This window comes from Erpetoichthys calabaricus, chromosome 3 (genome assembly GCF_900747795.2).
Source record: "Erpetoichthys calabaricus chromosome 3, fErpCal1.3, whole genome shotgun sequence".
NCBI classification, from domain to species: domain Eukaryota; kingdom Metazoa; phylum Chordata; class Cladistia; order Polypteriformes; family Polypteridae; genus Erpetoichthys; species Erpetoichthys calabaricus.
The window spans coordinates 19,688,982-19,712,301 of NC_041396.2; the positions used below are offsets into that span (position 1 = coordinate 19,688,982).

Sequence of the window (23,320 nt, forward strand, 5' to 3'; positions counted from 1 at the left end):
GCGCCCCATGACTTTTTGCTGGGACTGCAACTCGTGCATTTGGCGCATTAATTTCTGAGGACGTGCTGAGAGGACGCGTCAAATGAACGCTGGGAGCGCGCGGCAGCTATGATGAGTGCGCGTACCCGTTCTGAACGTGAAGTATAAACGAGCCCAAAGAAACATCCATGCACACAATGGGAGAATGCATGGGATTTAAATGGAGGAGGGAGGCAGCAGTGTGCTGCCATAGAACAGATCTATTTTTATATATCAACATTGAGACACACCCAAACAAAATGAAGTTTGTACAGTGAGTCACTGATGAGGAATCATCTGGCACTAGTCCACACAATGAGACTGAAGAAGCAGGAGGAACTTAGGAAAGAAGAATCCCAAATCAGAAGGCGTGTTCACCTCTGCTATTCTTGATACACTTAGAAAGACTGCAATCCAGTCAAGAAAACAGCGAGATGAAGATATAGGCAAAAGAAAGGTAAGTGCATTGAGAAGTGAAGAAAGTTTAACATCTAGAATGTGAATTTAGACACAACTGGAGTTATGGTGGCTACATACGCAGACACAGAGAGTAAATTACATGCTCAATTCAATACAAGCCAGGATAGATTTGAGATCGGAAGATCCTGCCAAAGCAGTCCGATTTTTACAGCAGGGTACAGAAACAGCTGAGGAAAGCAAAAGCCTACAACATTGTTGACTCTGACTTTCAAAAAGCGTTTGATGCAGTCCCACATCGAAGATTCTCTTTAGAACCTAGAAACTGTTGCATCATGGGTAACCTGCACAACTGGATCTCAAGTTGTTTAGCTGGCAGGAGACAGCGAGTACAGATTAGAGGTGAACCCTCCAAGTGGAGTGAGACCATCCATAGAGTCCCCTCAGGGGTTTGTCCTTGGACCACCACATTTTCTCACTTATATTAAGTGCTCGAGAGGAAGGACAGACACCAGCCGGGATAATAATAATTATAATAATTCTTTGCATTTATTAAGCACTTTTCTCACTACTCAAAGCGCTCAGCAATTGCAGGTTAAGGGCCTTGCTCAAGGGCCCAACAGAGCAGAGTCCCTATTGGCATTTATGGGATTTGAATCGGCAACCTTCCGAATGCCAGTGCAGATCCCTAGCCTCAGAGCCACTACTCCGCCTATGGTGGAGGATAATCTCTTGCCTGGACTGGATGCCTTAATGGAAGGACCACGGGACTGGAGACGCACCCTGGCCAGAACCCTCTATAAACTTCCTCCTGGTAGGGATCGGTCTATAATAATAGATGGGACTGGCTCAACGTGGATTCCAGGAACACTTCATACCCCCAAATGGAAGGTGGCGGTGTTCCTCGAGGCTGACCCCAATCAGGACACCTGCTGGGTTGTATGGCAATTTTGTGTGCGGAAGTGCAACCCTATCAGGGTCTTTGGGTACTGCCAGAAGGCTCTGCCGGGACAGGGGACAATACTGGGTTCCACGTGATCCTGAAGTGCTCCCAACAGGCAACGCGGCGACACCGGAAGCAGCCCCTGGTTTTGCCTGAAAAGAAGCCTGCCATCTCACATCAGAGGCAGCAGACGACACTCTTGGAGGGGCGAAGGAGGAAGACATGACAGAGTTTTTATCTATATATATAATTCACTAAGGCAGCTGACTATGGAAGGCAAGACGCAAGACACAGCCACGCCGGCCAACAATTCACTAAGCAGCCGACCATGGCACGCACGACAGAGAACTCTAACCCTCCTCCCACGTCCATTACCTTCACATTGTTTTCCTTTTATTTCTGATCCCGTTCAACAACTACATGGTGACATCGACTTCTCAACTGTGACTCCAGAACAACTCAGTACGTGAGCTATATTAAGCGTCACCAACGAAGACTCGCTACACCTTAATGAACAAGTACTGAAACTTATCCCTACCGACGAAGTAACTTTCACCAGCGTTGCCTCCATCGTCACAGACGATCCCGCAGATCAACTTTCATTCCCCGAAGAATTTCTTGACAGTCTTACTCCCACTGGCATGCCTCCGCATAAACTCAAAATTAAAATAGGTTCAGTCGTCATGCTTCTCAGAAACCTCATGCCAGCAAGAAGTCTCTGTGATGGCACCAGACTGACTGTTACCAGCATTCACCGCAATGCACTCGAGTGTAAAACTATTGTAGCTCCTACCTCACAAACTGTCCTTATTCCCCGGATATCCCTGACCCCATCAGATTCAAATCTGCTTTTTACTTTTACACGCAGACAATTTCCTGTTAGATTGGCCTTTGCAATGACAATTAATAAGGCGTAGGGACAAACTTTCAAAAAGATATGCCTGTATCTGCCAAAACCAGTTTTCAGTCACGGACAATTGTATGTTGCTCTCTCCAGGGTTCCATCTTTTCATTCACTTACAGTCGTATCCTCAAACCCACCCCATTTGGACAACTGTGTCGTTCAGGAAGTGTTCACCCATCAATGAATAATTATGCGGCGTATGCTACGCCGCGGGTTGGCTAGTATCAAATACTAGCTGTCCCCCGCGGCTCCGCCCGTGTAGTAGTGAAACAGGACAAACTTTAAAATCAATAAAAATGTAAAAAAAATGTAGTAATTTGTATTGAGAAGAATTGCTATTGATTGCTTTTGTATCCGAGGGCCTCTTGATATACAATATTTTTGGTTTTGCTATCAGAGGCGGGAATGTAGCTGTGATCTCTTTGCCAAAAATGTAAAAATGTCGGCAAGGAATTTCTGGCCAAGCGGAAGGTAGGTAGGTGCGCTCTAACGTCAAGCGTTGTCACTGTATCTGATCGTGTTCGGCTCTGATAGGAGAGAGCATCCCCTGTGTGGGGACAGGAGCACGTGGCTGTGATATTTCTGCCAGTGAACAGCTACCCTCTAAAACACACGCAGCATTGATCGCTCTATCTCAAAAACGCCAAACGTTACTCCTTAGCAATCTCTAGATGATAATGTCTGCTGAACAAGCAGGTATCGCTAGCTAAGCGGAAGGTAGGCACACTCCAACATCAAACGTTGCCACTGTATCTGATCGTGTTCAGCTCTGACGGGATATCTCTGCCAATGAGCGGCTACCCTCTAAAACACACGTAGCATTGATCGCTCTGTCTCAAAAACGCCAAACGTTACTCCTTAGCAATTTCTAGATGATAATGTCTGCTGAACAAACAGGCATCACTAGCTAAGAGGAGGCAAGGTACGCTCCAACATGTGGTGAGAGGTTGAGAGACTCAAACAAAGGCTGGCGCGTGAGTGAGGAGGGCCCTGCCCGGCTCCCGCCTCCCCTCGGCCGAGTCTCTCTCGGATTCGCGCAACCGAACTATAATGATGAGAGAAGTCGCAAAATCAACTGGAAAGTTCAAGCAAATTATAGAAAAAAAAAAAAACAAACTAAATCCGTTAAGTGGTTCTCTCGTGAAAAGCGGACAGACATATAGACAGACAGACAGACGTTGGATTTTATATACAGTAATCCCTTGCTACTTCGTGGTTCACTTTTCGCGGATTCACGACTTCGCGGATTTTATATGTAAGCATATCTAAATTCATAACGTGGATTTTTCGCTGCTTCGCGGGTTTCTGCGGACAATGGGTCTTTTTACTTGCTTCCTCAGTTGGTTTGCCCAGTTGATTTCATACAAGAGATGCTATTGGCGGATGGCTGAGAAGCTACCCAATCAGAGCAGGCAGTTAAGTTCCTGTGTGCTGCTGATTGGCTCAGAGACGGAGTGTTGCATTAACCAGGAAGTCTCATCTCACTCATTCATCATTAACGTGCTAATGCTTCAGGGGCCGTGTCCAAGCACCAACAGAAGATGCAAATGATTGCAGAAAAGGTAAAAGTTTTGGATATGCTGAAGGAAGGGAACAGCTACACCACTGCAGGACATCGATTCTCTTTATTTAAAAAGGAGGAAAAGCATATAAGATTTACGGCCGCAGTGTCCTTTAACCAGGGAGCAAAATGAGTTGCAAGTGGACGTGATAAGGCAGTAGTCTGGATGGAATCTGCTTTAGGAATCTTTGCAACAAGGTCGACGACGTCATGACCGCCTACAAGCTGCTACGTGTACTTCGCTATACAGTAAGTGTAAACTTATCTACCGATTTCATATTGCTTAGCAGTTGTCCCTGTTTTTAATAGAGTAAATGGTGGGTTGTAAACAATACAGGGAGGGTTTAAAAACGTCCAAATACACGTTAAATAATTAAATAAATATAGTGTCTCTACTTCACGGAAATTCAGTTATCGCAGTCGGCATTGGAACCTATCTCCCGCGATAAGTGAGGGATTACTGTATATTACTAGCAAAATACCCGTGCTGTAAGAAAAGGAAACATTTTAAAAATAACGTAACATGATTGTCAATGTAATTGTCGTAGGCTTATTTTAGTATTGACAGCGAATGTGATGATTGTAAAGAGTTTAATTTATGATTGTAAATGTTTAGGATGGAAGGATCTCTTTGTAAACGACGTCTGCAGTTCTGCCTTCGGGCTGTAAAATGACCGAGCTGTCTGCTGAGCTTACTCTTGAGCAAGCAACGTACAGTTGGCTGTGTGAGAAGCAATCTTGTGTGAAGTCAATGGCGACTTTTTTTATTAGAGTCTGGTCCTGTGACTTATTTCTTGTCATGGTGAAGCAGACTCTTACTGGAAACTGGAGGCGTTTGAATTGGAATGGGACGTCAGAGGGTATGCGAGGAATAAATCCAGTCTCCCCTGAGCCAGTTCCAGTGAAGACAGTTGCCTCAGTGAGGTTCTTGTGTAGAGATTTAATCTGAAGCCTGGTGCCGTTACAAAGTTTTGGCGGTTGTAAGTTTCGTAGTAAAGCGGTGGAGTAAACGAAAAAGGCAGGAGTCACCAGAAGACGTGAAGCAACGCCAACAATAACAGGCTTGAAGAGGTGGAGTAAAGAAGAAGGGAGCAGTGAGCACGACGAACAGCTGAGGAAAGTTAAGGAAGCGAGTGAGGAGGCACATGAACGTGGGATGTTGTTCATGTATATAGGCAGGGAGCCAACCACGTGGTAAGTGTGCGGACAGCGGCCATGCGAAAAAAGAAAGGAGGGCCGGGGGTCAGCCCTCGTGCATCTCTGCCATGAAATAAATCCTCTGTTAACGGAAATAAGGAATGAAACCACCAAAAGGAGAGGTCAGTTCCGAAAGTTCCTTACGGCATAATGGTGAGAACCGCCAAAAAGAATATGTTATGTTTGAAAGTTCATTACGGGGCATGGCGCGAAATGAAACATACTTAACGATTGTAAGTACACATTAAGTAACATAAATATTTATATAATGTTAACTTACATAAGTAAGTTAACATTATATAAGTTATTGTCTGTTTTTACCTGCACTATTATCAATCTTTAATTTAATATTGTTTTTTGTATCAGTAAGGTGCTGCTGCAGTATGTGAATTTCCCCTTGGGATTAATAAAGTATCTATCTATCTATCTACAGCGTAAAGGATGAGCATGGGAAATTTCAGCTTCCCACCTATATGGTGTCACACACGAGCGTATGGGAGGCAGCTAAACGGCTTGAGTGAGGGCAGTTCCGAGACATACCAGGAGGTGGCAGAGTGCACGGACTCTTTTTCTCCCCTTCCTGTAGACAATTCACGGGAGATTCCACCTGGCCCTCTTGATGTTACTTCCGGGGACCGAGCCTATGGAAGGAGACCTTGCCGACTCCGGCCCCTGTGATGTCACGTCCGAGCTCGAGCCTATGGCTGAAGACTCTTATGAGCCCGGCCCCTTTGACCTCACTTCCTGTTTCCCCCCCATTCCCTCGGTTCAGTTTTGGACTCTGATTTGTGCACAGCAGTGCTATCAATAGTCTTGCTCTGCAGCCAGGAAACCAAATACACGGGTGGCTGCCCCAAACCTTGCTATGGCTCTTTGTCGAGTTTGTGACAATGGAAAGTGGGAGAATCAGTGATGAGTCAGTGAGGGCTTTGCCTTTTCTATTTATCTATCTATCCTGGTGAGTGGCTGGGAGTGGCACCCAGCCAGGATGCCCGGAAGGACCGGAGGAGGGATTACACCTCCTCCAGACCACGAGGGGGCGACTGGTGGTTGCTTTGGGGACCATGGGAACAGAGCTTAGAAGCTCAACCCTATAGGGGCCCGTGGTCACCTACAGGGGGCGCCCCAATGCCTATGGAGCCCTGACCCCACAGCACTTCTGCCACACCCAGAAGTGCTGGGGGGAAGAGAAGAGGGGACACCCGGACTGCTTCCCGGTACACAGCCAACACTTCCGCCACACTGGGGAGTGCTGGCGGAAACTGGCACCTGGAGCACATCTGGGTGGGGATAAAAGGGGCCACCTCCCTCCATTCGATGGCTGGAGTTGGGAGGAAGAAGACGGAGCTCGGAGGAGAGGAGTGGAGGCGGACCAGAGAAAGAGAGGCATTGTGAGGCCTGGACTTTGGGAGAGTTTTGGGGTTGTGTGTGGCACTTTATTCTGTATATATTGTAAATAAACGTGTGTTGGGTGAACTAACGATGTCTGCCTGTCTCTGTCCGGGTCAGTTACCACAATATATATCCTCTTTAATAAAAGCCCTGTGTGCGTCCGTGTGTCCGTGTCGTCTGGTGAAGTGCGCATGCGTGGGGCATGGAGCGATGCTTCAAAGGCCGCCTGACGCGTCACACAAGACAGAGAGGGCGGGACCTATAAAATATCACGCGGCAGATCCAATTGGATTTCAGTAAATGAGGTAAGACCTAAAACAAAAAACAAGAAAAATCCAATCAGGTACTGAGACGCGGAGACCAGCTTCCCCATTGTTGTGCAAGTGTTCTCTCTGAGGATGTCAGATTTGCGATTTAAGAAGCTTGGCCCGGTAAAGTGTAAAGTAAAAGTAGATTTATTTTCGCGAACATTACATTACATTATCAGTTGCTGGGGAGAATCTGCTGATTGCCCACTGTTGTCACAGAAAATTAAACGCATATTACGGACAGCAAAGTCAGTATTACTGTCAGAGAAAATTACAGGCATTTTACGGAAAAAATGTAATGAGGTAAAAGGTCCCTTGCCATTTAATATAGACTGTTCCTACTAATGTTTATGGACTACTGTTCTAGCGTCCGTTATTGTAACGGGCTTAATGAATAGTATATATATATATTGCTGGGTAATTATTGGAAAGATGCTGTGGATAAATAAATAATCTTTTATTTAAAACCCAGACACTTCTCATCTGCGGTTTGGTGCTCGGTGGCACTGCCTTTGTTGTTACAGTGGGCAAATTTATTGGTATCCGTCCATTAAAAAAGAACCAGAAATTGTCTGTGGAATAACTTGAAACTGACCCCCATCATTGTTTACTCCGCATTTAACATAAATCAGACTTGGCTTTAGAGTTTTGATTCAATGGAATATTTCAAATAATAAAACAAATGAAAATGGCATGGACATAAAAAAAAAAAAGATGGGATCCTTAACAACCTTGGTTCACACCTTTTTACTTTTCATTTAGCATATGATGTTTTGATAATAGGGCGGCACGGTGGCGCAGTGGGTAGCGCTGCTGCCTCGCAGTTGGGAGACCTGGGTTCACTTCCCGGGTCCTCCCTGTGTGGAGTTTGCATGTTCTCCCCATGTCTGCGTGGGTTTCCCCCGGGCGCTCCGGTTTCCTCCCACAGTCCAAAGACATGCAGGTTAGGTGGATTGGCGATTCTAAATTGGCCCTAGTGTGTGCTTGGTGTGTTTGTGTGTGTCCTGTGGTGGGTTGGCACCCTGCCCGGGATTGGTTCCTGCCTTGTGCCCTGTGTTGGCTGGGACTGGCTCCAGCAGACCCTCGTGACCCTGTGTTCAGATTCAGTGGGTTGGAAAATGGATGGATGGATGTTTTGATAATAAATTCCTAGAAAATACAGGCTGAGCATTAATATTTTACTAGGGGGCTCCGCCCCCTGCTCGCTTCGCTCGCCAACCCCTGGCGTTGGGACATGAGAAAGAGTCAGATGTATGAATTAGATATAGAATAGTGTGCAGCTTTGGATGATGCCCATAGAAATAACAAATAGAGTGTTTGTCATATATTAATGTTTTTTTGGAATATTTCTTTGTATACAACATTAGCAGTAAAGATGGTGTCTTGTCCTTGAATGAGTCTTCCTTGGAATGGATTATTTATAATTTTAACTTTAACGTCAGATGAACGGCGAACACGTGAGAAGGCAACATAAAGTTGTCCATGTCCAAAAACGGGTTCAGAGAGGTAGATGCCAACCTTGTCCATGGTTTGTCCTTGTGATTTGTTGATGGTCATGGCAAATGCAGGTTTAATGGGGAACTGTCGGCGTTTCAATGTAAAAGGTAATTCTAGCTCAGAACTTGTAAGGTCAATTCTAGGAATGAGAACAGTATTGTTAGCATGTGATCCTGTAAGAACTGTCACTTGAATAACATTGCGTGTCATGGTGTTGACGGCTAACCGTGTGCCATTGCATAAACCCTGTTTTGTGTTAAGGTTTCTTAATAGCATGATTATTGTTCCGTTTTTAAGGGCAAGGTCGTGTTGTGGTAATCCGGCAGGGTTAATAGTGTTCAAATATTCTAAGGGGAAATTTATATGTTCATTGTCGTCATCAGAGTCAACTTTGTCTGAGCTTAGAAAGATCTGTGTCTCTCCAGGAAGTAATGAAATGACCTGGTTATTAATGTGATTAACATTAATATTTTTTGGACATAATATAGTGCGTTGTGTTAACAGGGGTATTTGGTCTAATGTGATTGCTGTTCCAAATATCTCTTTTACTAAGTCGTCTGAGATAAAGGATTGTGGAATGGAAATAATATCTGGGTGAAGTCCATCTGTATTTGTGAGTGTACCATTTCCCAGTTGTATTAGCCAACTGTTATATTCTGGATCTGGACATCGCATGTTTTGTACCAACTGTATTGTTTTAAAGCAATGCCAATTGTCTGCGTATTTTAAGGTGGACTGAACAATAGCTGAGCGCATGGCATGTGGAACAATAGCTAAGCATTGTCTAAAATCTCCTCCTAATAAAAGAACTTTTCCTCCAAAGGGAATATTATTATTCATCAACGTTTGTAGAAGTTTATCAATGGTGTTGAGTAAGTGACTGGATGCCATTGTACATTCATCAATAATTATCAGTTTTGCAAGACGGATGTCTCGGGCATTGCTACTGTGAATGTTCATAGTGGATACTGATGTCTCTGTGATTGGGACCGGTATTTTGAATATTGAGTGACATGTACGACCATTTATTAACAGATTTGCTGCCACTCCGGAGGATCGCAGTCACTGTTAATATGTTTCCTTTTCTGCAGTTGAACGGTTAATAGTGCTTTATTGTAAGGAGATCCACCTATGCTGACACCTATGCTGTCTAGTGTGAAGGTGTTGACGTTCACTTTAGAATATGTGGCTTTGGGTGTCACTTCTTATGGATGTGTGTGTGTGGGGGGGGGGGGGGGGGGGGTGAGGATTGTTGTTGCGCGAGCGTCTTCTTTTTTTTTGTGTTCCTGTGTCTTGTTTGAATCCCCCTCTTTGTGTGTGTCCCGTCCGTTGCTTGTAGGGTCTGTGGGGTGGGCTTCGCTCGCCAACCCCTGGTGTTGGGAATGACAAAGAGCGTGATGTATGAATGAGATATAGAATAGTGTGACGGTGTAGATGATGCAAATAGAAATCAAACAATAAAGTGTGTGGCACAGTGTAAAGGTTTATTTGAAAATTTCTTTGTACACGCCGTTTAAGTGTAAAAGGTAATTCCAGCTCAGAACTTGTAAGGTCATTTAAGATGGTTATTGTTGTGATCAGAGTCAAGTTTGTCAGAGCTTAGAAAGAGTTGTGTCTCTCCAGGAAGTAATGGAATGACTTGGGTATTTATGTTTTCCACCTTAATATTTTTTGGACATAATATAGTGCGTTGTGTTAAAAGGGGCATTTGGTCTAATGAGATTGCTGTTCCAAATGTCTCTGTAACTAAGTCGTCGCAGATAAAGGCTTGAGGAATTGTAATAATATGTGGCTGAAGTCCATCTGTATTGGTGAGTGTACCATCTCTCAGTTGTAATAAGCAATTGTTATGATCTGGTTCTGGACATCGTATCTTTTTTACTAACTGTATCTTTTGAAAGTAATGCCAATTGTCTGCGTATTTTAAGGTGCACTGAACAATAGCTGAGTGCATGGCATCTGGAAGAATAGCTAATCACTGTCTAAAATCTCCTCCTCATAAAAGTACCTTTCCTCCAAATCTAATATTATTATTCATAAACGTTTGTAGAAGTTTATGAATGGTGTTGAGTAAGTGACTTCATGTCATTGAACATTCATCAATAAACAACATTTTTTCAAGACGGATGTCACGTGCAGTGCCACCGTTAATGTTCATAGTGGATACCGATTTGTAGGATCTAATGCAGTTGATAAAGATTTAACTTTCAGGTACATCGTCAGTTATAAGCTTCTGTAGATATTCAGTATATGAATGTAAAGAAGGCAGTCTAATTTGACCCTTTTGACAACAACGTGTAAATGTATAACTTGTATTGCCAGTTGTTTCTTCAGGGAAGTGAACTGAATGACAATGATTGCAAACGACATTCATTAATCCGAATGAATTTTCCTGGTGTATGTTTTCCTTGTGCCGTTTGAGAGGCGCGTTGTTGCATGTGTATTATTTGGGACGTGTTGTTTTGGAGCTGTAATCGATTTGCCTGTGCTGTGTGAGAAGCCCGTTGTAGCCTTCGCTGCCATTAACGTATGTCTGAGACGGGAGGTGTTTTGTTTTGAATCCGTGCCTGTTGTGATGCAGCACTTTGATTGATAGTTTGCGTCATGTGGATCTAGGATGTAGATTTGTGCATATTTGCGTTGTTGATTTGTTTCAGGGTGCACTGTTCCAATGCGATGCAGTATTTGTGCACATATGCGAAAGCAGTATGGTCCATTGCCTTTTGGTGGCCTGATATTTACTCCGGTATATGCAAAAGCAAATGAACTATTGTAGGATCTAATGCAGTTCATAAAGTTTTTACTTTTAGGTACATCGTTAGAAGCTTTAGTTGAGCTTTGCGTTTTTGGAGTCGAGACATTTTTTCTTATGGATGTGTGGGGGGGATCGTTGTTGCGCGAGCGTTTTGTTTCTTTTTGTGTTCCTGTGTCTTGTTTGAATCCTCCTCTTTGTGTGTGTCCCGTCCCTTGCTTGTAGGGTCTGTGGGGTGGTTTTGTGTTCTTTTTTTTGGTCTTCCATGGGCTTGTTGAATCCCCCTCTTGGTGTGTGTCCCGTCCCGTGCCTGTAGGGTGGCGGGGGTATGGTCGTGCCTCGCTATTGTGCGCTCGTCTGTTCTTTTTTTTTTGGTGTGTTTAGTTTCGTGTGCAATGTGTTTCGTGCTTTCCCCTCGTTTGAGTACTCTTTAATGTTTTTTTTCCTTATTTTGGTGCTTGTTGAGCCTCATTTTTGTGACTCCTTTCTGTATGTGCTCACTCCTGTTTTCTGTGCTCTTGTCGGACTCTTTTTGCGCCTGCGTCTCTCGCGGACCCTCATCCGCCTCTCTCGCCCTCTTTTGTCCGCCTTTCTCGGGTCCTCAGCCGACTCTCGCGGACTGTTTGTTGCGCCGGCGCAGTACGTCTTTTTGCAGCTACGGCCCATGGCCGGATGTGCCTGCGTCCATCATCCGGTTTAGCATTCTCAGTTAGTAATATGGATATTAATGAATTCCCCAGAGATATACCTGCATGCTGAAATCAGGCTTGTTTAATACACAGATAACACTCTGGTCACTGTCTTATTGGCCATCTTTACTTGCCTCTGTTATTTAAGGTATTAATGTGCTTCGACAAGCCCTTGAATGAGATTTAAAAAATCCTCCTGGATATTCACAGCAGCAGCAGTTATGACAAGCATTCTGCATCATGGAAGCCCAGAAAGTCTAAACTGAGAGTGCGTTACCAGCGAGACACACACACACACTCTCTTAACATCCACCCACACTTTCCTTCCGAGAATTCAGACACCCACACCTCCCCACAGTGCTGTACAGTAAAAGGCAGACTAGTAATTAACTGACAATCCAAAGTGGAGAAAAAGCCAAATTGCTGTCAGGAAAACGAGTCCTCCCTGTTACACCTTTCATGGCTGCCCGATTTTACAAAAATGTTTAAGAATGAGTCACCGCTTTCCGCTGCACTTTGTGAACATTCCCATTACTTTGTGAGCAGACGTCCAAGTATAGCAAATGCCGAAAGAAACTCGGACTTTGTGTATACAAGGTGACGTACTCATAAGCTACAGGCTGTAGGCATAAAACTCTCCTCTTCTCCAAAACAGAGTTTTGTTACTTTCTTTGGTCAGAGTCAGGCAAAATAAACTCCGTCCACCCATTTCTTATACTTTGCTTTACCAGGGAAAGGGTCATTGAATGAATCAAGAAAGTCTGAATCAGCCTAAGCTGCTCTAATTTAGGGTGTTCATAAGAAGACAGGAGACAGAGCTGGAGGTGGCAGAGTTAAAGATGCTAAGATCTGCATTGGGTGTGACGAGGATGGACAGGACACGTCTTAGTGAGCTGAATGACTTCTGTCCTGTCGCTCTGACGTCACATGTGATGAAGACCATGAAGCGGCTGCTTCTTCACTACCTGAGGCCACAGGTCCACCACGCCCTCGATCCTCTGCCGTTCGCATACCAGGAGAAGGTGGGAGCGGAGTATGACTTCATCTATATGTTACACTGATCCCTCTCCCACTTGGACAGAGGCAGTGATGCTGTAAGAATTATGTTTCTGGACTTCTCTAGCGCCTTCAACACCATCCAACCTCTGCTCCTCAGGGACAAGCTGACAGAGATGGGAGTAGATTCATACTTGGTGGCATGGATCGTGGACTATCTTACAGACAGACCTCAGTATGTGCGTCTCGGGAACTGCAGGTCTGACATTGTGGTCAGCAACACAGGAGCGCCACAGGGGACAGTACTATCTCCGGTCCTGTTCAGCCTATTTACATCGGACTTCCAATACAACTCGGAGTCCTGCCATGTGCAAAAGTTCGCTGATGACACTGCTATCGTGGGCTGCATCAGGAGTGGGCAGGAGGAGTATTGGAACCTAATCAATGACTTTGTTAAATGGTGCGACTCAATCCACCTACACCTGAACACCAGCAAAACCAAGGAGCTGGTGGTGGATTTTAGGAGACCCAGACCCCTCATGGACCCCGTGATCATCAGAGGTGACTGTGTGCAGAGGGTGCAGACCTATAAACACCTGGGAGTGCAGCTGAATGATAAACTGGACTGGACTGCCAATACTGATGCTCTGTGTAAGAAAGGACAGAGCCGACTATACTTCCTTAGAAGGCTGGCGTCCTTCAACATCTGCAATAAGATGCTGCAGATGTTCTATCAGACGGTTGTGGCGAGCGCCCTCTTCTATGCAGTGGTGTACTGGGGAGGCAGCATAAAGAAGAGGGACGCCTCACGCCTGGACAAACTGGTGAGGAAGGCAGGCTCTATTGTAGGCACGGAGTTGGACAGTTTGACATCTGTGGCAGAGCGACGGGCGCTGAACAGACTCCTGTCAATCATGGAGAATCCACTGCATCCACTGAACAGGATCATCTCCAGACAGAGGAGCAGCTTCAGCGACAGACTGCTGTCACCGTCCTGCTCCACTGACAGACTGAGGAGATCGTTCCTCCCTCACACTATGTGACTCTTCAATTCCACCTGGGGGGGTAAACGTTAACATTATACAAAGTTATTATCTATTTTTACCTGCATTTTTATTACTCTTTAATATTTTCTTTATCAGTATGCTGCTGCTGGAGTATGTGAATTTCCCCTTGGAATTAATAAAGTATCTATCTATCTATCTATCTAGGATTAGAAATGAGGACATTAGAGGGTCAGCTCAAGTTGGACGGTTGGGAGACAAAGTCAGAGAGGCGAGGTTGTGTTGGTTTGGACATGTGCAGAGGAGAGATGCTGGGTATATTGGGAGAAGAATGTTAAGGATAGAGCTGCCAGGTATGAGGAGCAGAGGAAGGTCTAAGAGAAGGTTTATGGATGTGCTGAGAGAGGACATGCAGGTGATGGGTGTAACAGAACAAGATACAGAGGACAGGAAGATATGGAAAAAGATGATCCGCTGTGGCAACCCCTAACGGGAGCAGCAGAAAGAATAAGAAGATAAGAAATGTTAATGATTTACTTCATAAGGTAGACATAAACATAGCTGCATCAGATATTCATTCATTTTAAATGCATAAAGCAGGGCTCCTCAATCCGAGTCTTGGAGGGCCGCAGTGGCTGCAGGTTTTCCTTCCAGCTGGTTTCCTCAGTCCTTGCCGATAATGAACCTTAGTATTTAACTGTATGCCTCGTTAGTGCTTTCACTCATCTAAGAGAAATTCTAATTGTGCTGTAGAGTTTCTTTACCTGAGACCATTATCCGTGTGTTTTGTGAACCAGAACAGAATTACGCTTATGACTTTTTCCACATTTTGTTATGTTACAGCCTTATTCCAAAATGGATTAAATTAATTTTTGTCCTCAGAATTCTACTCTCAACACCCCATAATGACAATGTGAAAAAAGTTTACTTGAGGTTTTTGCAAATTTATTAAAAATAAAAAAACTGAGAAATCACATGTACATAAGTATTCATCTGCGGTCGGTTGGCATCCTGCCCAGGATTGGTTCCTGCCTTGTGCTCTGTGTTGGCTGGGATTGGCTCCAGCAGACCCCCGTGACCCTGTGTTCGGATTCAGCGGGTTGGAAAATGGATGGATGGATAAGTATTCATAGCCTTTGCTGTCCAAGGACAGCCCTGTCAGGGTTCTTGGGTGCCGCCGGTGGGTGCTGGAGAGAGAGGGACCATCTATTTCATTGGGCTTTCACATCACCCGGAAGTGCTTCTGTCATTCAGTACTATGGCACCGGAAGTACTCCCGGGTCCAACATAAACGGAAGCCATCCAGCCTCCTCCAGTTGATTCTGAGTCATTAGGTAGGGGGTGACACTCAAATGGAGGTGGAAGAAATGTACTTGTTTGGGAGGTGTTTTGACTAACGTTTTGTGTTTAAAAAGTGTTGGTGAAAAATAAAACACTGTATTTGAAACTGGAATTGTTTTGGGTGGCATCATGACTGAGGATTGGGACTCCGTGGCACCCCCTTGTTGTCACAACTCTGTTAGTCAGTCATTGTCCAACCTGCTATATCCTAACTACAGGGTCACAGGGGTCTGCTGGAGCTAATCCCAGCTAACACAGGGCGCAAGGCAGGAAACAAACCCTGGGCAGGGCGCCAGCCCACCGCAGGGCACGCACACACACACACACACACACACACTAGCGACAATTTAGAATCGTCAATGCACCTAACCTGCATGTCTGTGGACTGTGGGAGGAAACCGGAGTACCCGGAGGAAACCCACGCAGACACGGGGAGAACATGCAAACTCCACGCAGGGAGGACCTGGGAAGTGAACCTCAGGTCTCCTAACTGCGAGGCAGCAGCGCTACCACTGCGCCACCATGCTGCCCAACTCTTTATTACAAAGCCGTAATTTCCTGAACATGCAATGGTCCAAAAACGTTATTTATATGTTACTAGTCATTTAGCCCGTTACAATAACGGGCGCTAGAACAGTAGTGCATAAACATTAGTAGGAACAGTCTATATTAAATGGCAAGGGACTTTGACCTCATTCTTTTTGTTGGTCGTATTTTTCTTTCTTTCAGCCTTTCTTTTGTTGATGTTTACTTGCTGAGCTGACCGTTCTTCGTGGGCTGCCGGCGTGTATTGTGTGTCTGTTAATTTTCTGTGACAGTAATACTGTCTTGTACGGCTCTATTCAATAAGGGCGCGTAGATAATTTAGTTCAAATGGCTCTGGAATATGTGAAGAGCAACAGGTGCAGATCTTTATTTACGAGCACCTTTATTCGCTGCGCCCAATTGAGGTTGCCCTTTTGAGGCTTGCCTTTTTGTGCGCGCCCTTATTGAAGGATGCCTGTGCGCGCCCTTATTGAAGGATGCCGTCTTGTACGTCTGCTGGCTTGTACGTCCGTAATATACCGTTAATTTTCTCTGGCGGTAATACAGACGTGCGCGTCGGTAATATGCCTTTAATCTCCTCTGACAGTAATACTGGCTTGTATGTGGCTGTAATATGCGTCACTGTATTGTGTACCTTTAATTTCCTCTCGCAGTAATACTGGTTTGTATTTCTGTAAAACACCTCTGACTTTCTCTGACAGAAATAACGCGCATAGCACCGTGCCCCGCGCATGCGCACTTCATCAGAAGACACACACACACAGACACCTGGACGCACACAGGGATTTTATATATATAGATTATTTTTGCCATTCAGATACTTGGTTAGAACTTTTTTCATTGTCAGCTAATCAGCTACATTTTTTTCACTCTTATTTTGTATTTTGGTGCCTTTAAAAAAAAGTTGTTCAACTGAAAATTTCTTTCTGTTCCCTAATAATTTTAGTATTGTTGGAGGTAACATGTTCTTCCTACAATAAGATACAATTCCTCACTACATGCACTCAATGAGCAAATTATTAGAACACCTGTACACCTTCTTATCCATGGGATTTTCTAATCAGCCAATCATGTAGCAGCGGAGCAATGCATAACATCATGCAGATATGGGTCAGGAGCTTCAGTTCATGTTTACAGAATGAGGAAAAGATGTGACCTGAGTGATTTTAACCATGGCATGCTTGCTGGTGCCAGAATTTCTGTAACTGCTGATCTCCTGGGGTTTGCATGCACACCCGACTCTAGAGCAGGGGTGTCAAACTCCGGTCCTGGAGGGCCGCAATGGCTGCAGGCTTTCATTCTAACCACCTTCTTAATTAGTGACCTGTTTTTGCTGCTAATTAGCTTGTTTTTGCCTTAGTTTTAATTAACTCGACTCAGACCCCTTAGTTCCTTCTATATCCTTAATTAGCAGCCAAACAATAATGAGACACAAAATGAGCAAACAGGTGATCTGCTAACCACATTATCTGAACATAAAGAAAGATGAGGGTCTCAGTAAGGTTGATCTCTCAGGCCAATAATCAGAAATAGAAAATCAACAGTTTGGGAAATGTCTGCTGTAGCAGAAAGAGAGCAGCAGCAAGCCGAGGAAGTAAGTAACGGGTTTAATTAACAGCAAGAATTGGCTTCTCATTAAGAAACTGGTTGGAGTTTGAAACCCCAGTTTAGCTGGTCATCTGTTGGCTCATTTCACGTCACATTTCTGTTTGGCTGCCATTTAATGAAGAAAAGAATCAATTTAGAGGACCAAATCCTTAAAGACTGGGCTATTAAAATGAAGGGAAAAGGAGTTAATTAGCAGTGAAAACTGGTCACTGATTAGGAAAAGGGTTTGAATAAAAACATGCAGCCACTGCGGCCCTCCAGGCCTGGAGTTCGACACCTGTGCTCTAGAGTTTACTTAGAATGGCGCAAAAAACAAAAGAAGCATCACATGTGAATGGCAGTTCTGTGGATGGCAACACCTTGTTGATTCCCGGGTCCTCCCTGTGTGGAGTTTGCATGTTCTCCCCGTGTCTGCGTGGGTTTCCTCCCACAGTCCAACGACATGCAGGTTAGGTGGATTGGCGATTCTAAATTGTCCCTAGTGTGTGCTTGGTGTTTGGGTGTGTGTGCCCTGCGGTGGGCTGGCGCCCTGCCTAGGGTTTGTTTCCTGCCTTGAGCCCTGTGTTGGCTGGGATTGGCTCCAGCAGACCCCCGTGACCCTGTAGTTAGGATATAGAGGGTTGGTTAATGGAGTGGTGGCTCTGAGGCTAGGGATCTGCACTGGCAATCGGAAGGTTGCCGGTTCGAATCCCGTAAATGCCAATAGGGACTCTTCTCTGTTGGGCCCTTGAGCAAAGCCCTTAACCTAAAATTGCTGAGCGCTTTGAGTAATGAGAAAAGTGCTATACAAATGCAAAGAATTATTATTATTATTATTATGGATGGATGGAGAGCAAAAGGAGACCCTACCCGGTATTAGTATAGTGCTCCAAAGACTTGTCCTTTGTGAACGTCGGTGTATTGATCAAACATTAGTCACCGTTAGAATTAATCTTTACTTTGCTCGTTTTTCTTTTCCGGCACCTGATCAAACTAATGTACAGTCGCCTATGATGTCTGAATGAAAGCGGATACCCCAGTCTGCCACAAGACCCCCTGTGTTGAATCATCTTAGACGAAGCCTTAAAAAAAAAAAATAAAGACCTACCTATGAACATTTATGTTATGTAGAATACCCACTGGGGCTGGGTGGTCCTTTGGCCTGAGAACATCTATAGATTTTGTTTTTTTTCCAGCATAATTGGAGTGGTTCTTTTTTTTCTGTCCACCTTGGCTAACTGACATTATAATTGGACAGTTAGTGACTTAAAAAAACAATTCTATATTTAAGTACTGTATTTCTTGCTTTATTATATACAGTCATGGCCGAAATTATCGGCACCCCTGCAATTTTACCAGAAAATGCACCATTTCTTCAAGAAAATTGTTGCAATTACAAATGTTTTGGTATACACACGTTTATTTCCTTTATGTGCATAGGAACAACATGAAAAAACAGAAAAAAAGTCAAACCTTAGATAGATAGATAGATAGATAGATAGATAGATAGATAGATAGATAGATAGATAGATAGATAGATAGATAGATAGATAGATACTTTATTAATCCCAATGGGAAATTCACAATTTGACAATCTGACATCATGTCACACAGAACTCCAAAAATGGGCTGGACAAAATTATGGGCACCCTTTCAAAATTGTGGGTAAATTGTTTTATTTCAAGCATATGATGCTCGTTTGAACTCACCTGTGGCAAGAAACAGGTGCTGGCAATATAGCAATCACACGTGAAGCCAGTTAAAATGGAGACAAGTTGACTCCACCTTTCTGTTGTGTGTCTGAGTGTGCCACACTAAGCATGGAGAACAGAAAGAAGAGCAGAGAATTGTCTGAGGACTTGAGAACAAAAATTGTGGAAAAATATCAACAATCTCAAGGCTACAAGTCCATCTCCAGAGATCTTCATGTTCCTTTGTCCACTGTGCGCAACATAATCAAGAAGTTCACAACACATGGCACTGTAGCTAATCTCCCTGGACGTGGACGGAAGAGAAAGATTGATAAAAGACTGCAATGAAGGATATGTCCGAATGGTGGATAAACAACCCCAATCAACTTCAAAACATATCCATATTACTAACCGAAGGTTGTAAACCGGATATGGATGCAGGGTGCTGGGCGCAGGGCGCATCGAAGAGCACGCGCACTGCCGCATTGCAACGAGCCCGCCCATAGCTAACGACACAGCCACAGAAAACACAGAAACGAGAAGTTTGTAAACCGGATGTCACGCGCACTGCCGCACTGCAATGAGCCCGCCACCTGTAAACAAGACTTGCTCTAACCCACTGTGCCAGTAATGTAGATCACATAACAGTCATTCAGTTTGGCGCCCACCCCAGAGTCCAGAGTCAAACGCAGCAGCGTCCCAAAACGCGGTGGCGCCCGCCCCAGAGTCAAACGCAGCGTCTGCCCAAAACGCAGCAGCTTCCCAGAGTCAGTACGTGGCGCCCAAACAACACAACCTGTTCACTACACTTGCTCTAATCCACTGTGCCAGTAATATAGATCACATAACGATCACAGACTCAAACCCAGCGGGTTCTCAGACTCAGTGGCTGGCACACGAACAGCACAACCTGTAAACTAAACTTGCTGTGCTCCACTCTGCCAGTAGTCGGTGACAGCAAAGGCAACGGAATCACGTCTCCACAGAACGAGACCGCTTTACTACAGATATGCTTATGTAATTAAATGACATTTCCCCAGACGCACCCACCCTCCATGATATGTCATCCATCCAAATATCGGACGGAACAGAAACTGATTGCCATTCTTGGATTTCCGATTCACTAGCGAATCGCGGGCCTACTTGTTCAAGCTGTTCTGCAGACTCAGGGTGCAACAGTGTCAGCTCGAACTATCCGTCGACATCTGAATGAAATGAAACGCTATGGCAGGAGAGCCAGGAGGACCCCACTGCTGACACAGAAACATAAACAAGCCAGACTGGAGTTTGCCAAAATGTACTTGAGGAAGCCAAAATCCTTCTGGGTGAACGTCTTGTGGACAGATGAGACCAAGGAAGAGCTTTTTGGTAAAGCTCATCATTCTACTGTTTACAGAAAATGGAATGAGGCCTACGAAGAAAAGAACACAGTACCTACAGTCAAACATGGTGGAGGTTCTAAGAGGTTTTAGGGATGTTTTGCTGCCTGTGGCACTGGATACCTTGACTGTGTGCAAGGCATCATGAAATCTGAAGACTACCAAAAGATATTGGGGCGCAATGTAGGGCCCAGTGTTAGAAAGCTGGGTCTGCGTCAGAGGTCATGGGTGTTCCAGCAGGACAATCACCCCAAACATACCTCTAAAAGCACTCAGAAATGGTTGAAGACAAAGCACTGGAGAGTTCTGAAGTGGCCAGCAATGAGTCCGGATCTAAATCCGATTGAACACTTATGGAGAGATCTCAAAATTGCTGTTGGGAGAAGGCGCCCTTCAAATCTGAGAGACGTTGAGCAGTTTGCAAAAGAAGAGTGGTCAGAAATTCCAGTTGAGAGGTGTAACAAGCTTGTTGATGGTTATAGGAAGAGCTTGATTTCAGTTATTTTTTTCAAAGGGCGTACAACCAAATATTAAGTTGAGGGCAAAGTTCCCTCTAAGCTGAGCGCGTGAGCAATCGCTCACACGAATTCAGAGCGTCGCTCATACTTCCCGCACGATCGCTAATTCCGACGGCGTCGCTCGTACTTATCGCACGATCGCTCACTCCGACCGTCGGAGTTGGTGCTCATAAATTTTTGGCTTAAACAAAATGTCGCTCATAAACAATGTTTTTTGCTCACTATATGCTACTCCTTAGAGGGAACATTGGTTGAGGGTGCCAATAATTTTGTCCAGCCCGGTTTTTGAGTTGTGTGTGAAATTATGTCAGATTTGGCTTGTTTTCTGTGTTTTTTTGTGTTGTTCCAATGCACATAAAGGAAATAAACATGTGGATACCAAAACATTTGTAATTGCAACAATTTTCTGGGAGAAATGGCGCATTTTCTGGGAAAATTCCAGGGGTGCCAATAATTTCGGGCCATGACTGTATCTATATTATGTAGATAGATAGATAGATAGATAGATAGATAGATAGATAGATAGATAGATAGGATAGATAGATAGAGATACTTTATTAATCCCAATGGGAAATTCACAATGCACATGTAAGTGTGCATTATTAATTTTTAATATAGTATTTATGTATTATTACTCTTATACAATACAATTTATTTTTGTATATCCCAAAATCACACAAGACGTGCCGCAATGGGCTTTAACAGGCCCTGCCTCTTGACAGCCCCCCAGCCTTGACTCTCTGAGAACACAAGAAAAAACTCCCAAAAAAACCCTTGTAGGGCCTTGGGAAAGGCAGTTTAAAGAGAGACCCCTTTTCAGTTAGGCTAGGCATGCAGTGGGTGTCAGGGGGTCAATACAATGCAATACACAGAACAGAACACAAGTAAACCTCAATACAGCATAAAAATAAAAATATTACAAGTACTGTATAGAGCAGAATTTAACAGTAGATGATATCACATAATATGACTTGGATTTGTCTCATTTTTGTTTTTCTTTGCATATACTGTAACTACTTCTTTGACATCCTGTAAAGCACTATCCGTTGTTTTAAAATGTCAGTCATTTTCCAACCCGCTATACCCTAACACAGGGTCACGGGAGTCTCCTGGAGCCAATCCCTGCCAGCACAGGGTGCAAGGGAGGAACATACCCCAGGCAGGGCGCCAGCCCACAACAGGACACGCACAATTTGGGATCACCAATGCACCAAACCTGCATGTCTTTGGACCGTGGGAGGAAACCGGAGCACCCGGGGGAAACCCACGAAGACACCCACGGGGAGAACATGCAAACTTCACGCGAACCCAGGTCTCCTAACTGCGAGGCAGCAGCGCTACCACTGCGCCACCCTGTATTAAAATGTGTTACAGAAATAAACATACATATGTCCACAAACAAAAAACTAACAGATCAAACAGTAGGCGGCTGCGTGCTGTATTTATATTGGGTTTTTTAATGTGTTTCAGCACTAATTTCGAGGGGGTTGGGGCTATGGGCAAGTTAAAATCCTGCTTGCGACCTCAAAACACTATGGCTGGCTCTGGAAAGGTTTGTTTTGTGTCATCATTGGACCCTCGTAGACTAGCAATACAGGGCTGCCCTCTCACAGGATGAAATCCCGGATATTAATAACTTAGAGTCGTCTTCTTTATCAAGGTGAGCCCTCCTACACTAAGGACACTGGGTGTTTCCTCTCTCAAGGGAACGCCACACCCTGGAATCAAGAGGGCTCTGCTTTCTATCAGGATAGCATCTGATGAAGTTGAGATTGCCGTTTTTATTTTTGTCAAAACTTTGCTCCATAATATTTGCACGCACTATTATTCACGCTGTCCCGTTGTGTCTCCGTTACTGACAGTCGAGTTCTCCTCTGCATCCCGAAGTCACTTCTCCTCCTCACTAACTCTCTGGGCACACTCACCATGCGTGGCCCAGTAAACTATGCCGAAAAAAGGACAATTTTGACTGACGCCCATGCAGCTGTAAAATCGAGAATGTATTAAAATGCAGACTCACCACGGGATGGCCCATCTTGCAGCTCCGCAGCTAACTGCTACAATTCCTTCGGGCTCTGACGCTCCTCCCACAACAAGGGAACTGCTCCCGCCCATTCTGCCGGAAACATTACCACGCCCACTTTGATGCACACTTCGTCACGCCACGCCCACTTTCATCGATGCAGCGCCTGCCTCTTTAAAATCATTTTGCTATTCCCTTTCGCTCCCTTTTTTAAAACAGATTCAGCTTACCTGCATTCCTGCAGCAAAGCGTCCCATTTTGTCCGTACAGCAAAGACGTGCTCTCCGGCGAAGGTCTCTTATAATGTGACTCCGACGTCAAAGACAATTCGCTGATTGGAAGGAACTGCTGTCTGTCAGAAACAAGGGGCGGTTCGTATGGTAAAAAGAGGCGGAAACAAACAATCTGAAATGACAGAAAATGTAGAGAACGTCTGTAAGTACGTGCACAGCCACAAAGCTACCAAATCACACGATTTTGATTTTATTAGACATTCAAATTTCTGGCAAGTCGTTCAATGCAAGCAACATGCAACCACTGTTTCTGAGAAGAACGGC

General features: G+C 44.6%; 1 protein-coding gene across 2 annotated transcripts in view; it reads right to left on the minus strand.

Moving 5' to 3' along the window:
• LOC114647789 (NADH-cytochrome b5 reductase 3) overlaps positions 1–23,146 on the minus strand; it is a 71,235-nt gene extending 48,089 nt beyond the window's left edge. Inside the window, exon 1 of one of the 2 annotated variants that reach the window (XM_028796426.2) lies at positions 22,994–23,146. In XM_028796426.2, coding sequence (XP_028652259.2) covers positions 22,994–23,020 — 27 coding nt within the window. In that variant the 5' untranslated portion in view covers positions 23,021–23,146. Of the gene's footprint in view, positions 1–22,760; positions 22,834–22,993 lie in introns of those variants that run through there. The other variant, XM_028796427.2, reaches the window with a different exon arrangement.
• Between the last annotated feature and the right edge of the window lie 174 nt (positions 23,147–23,320).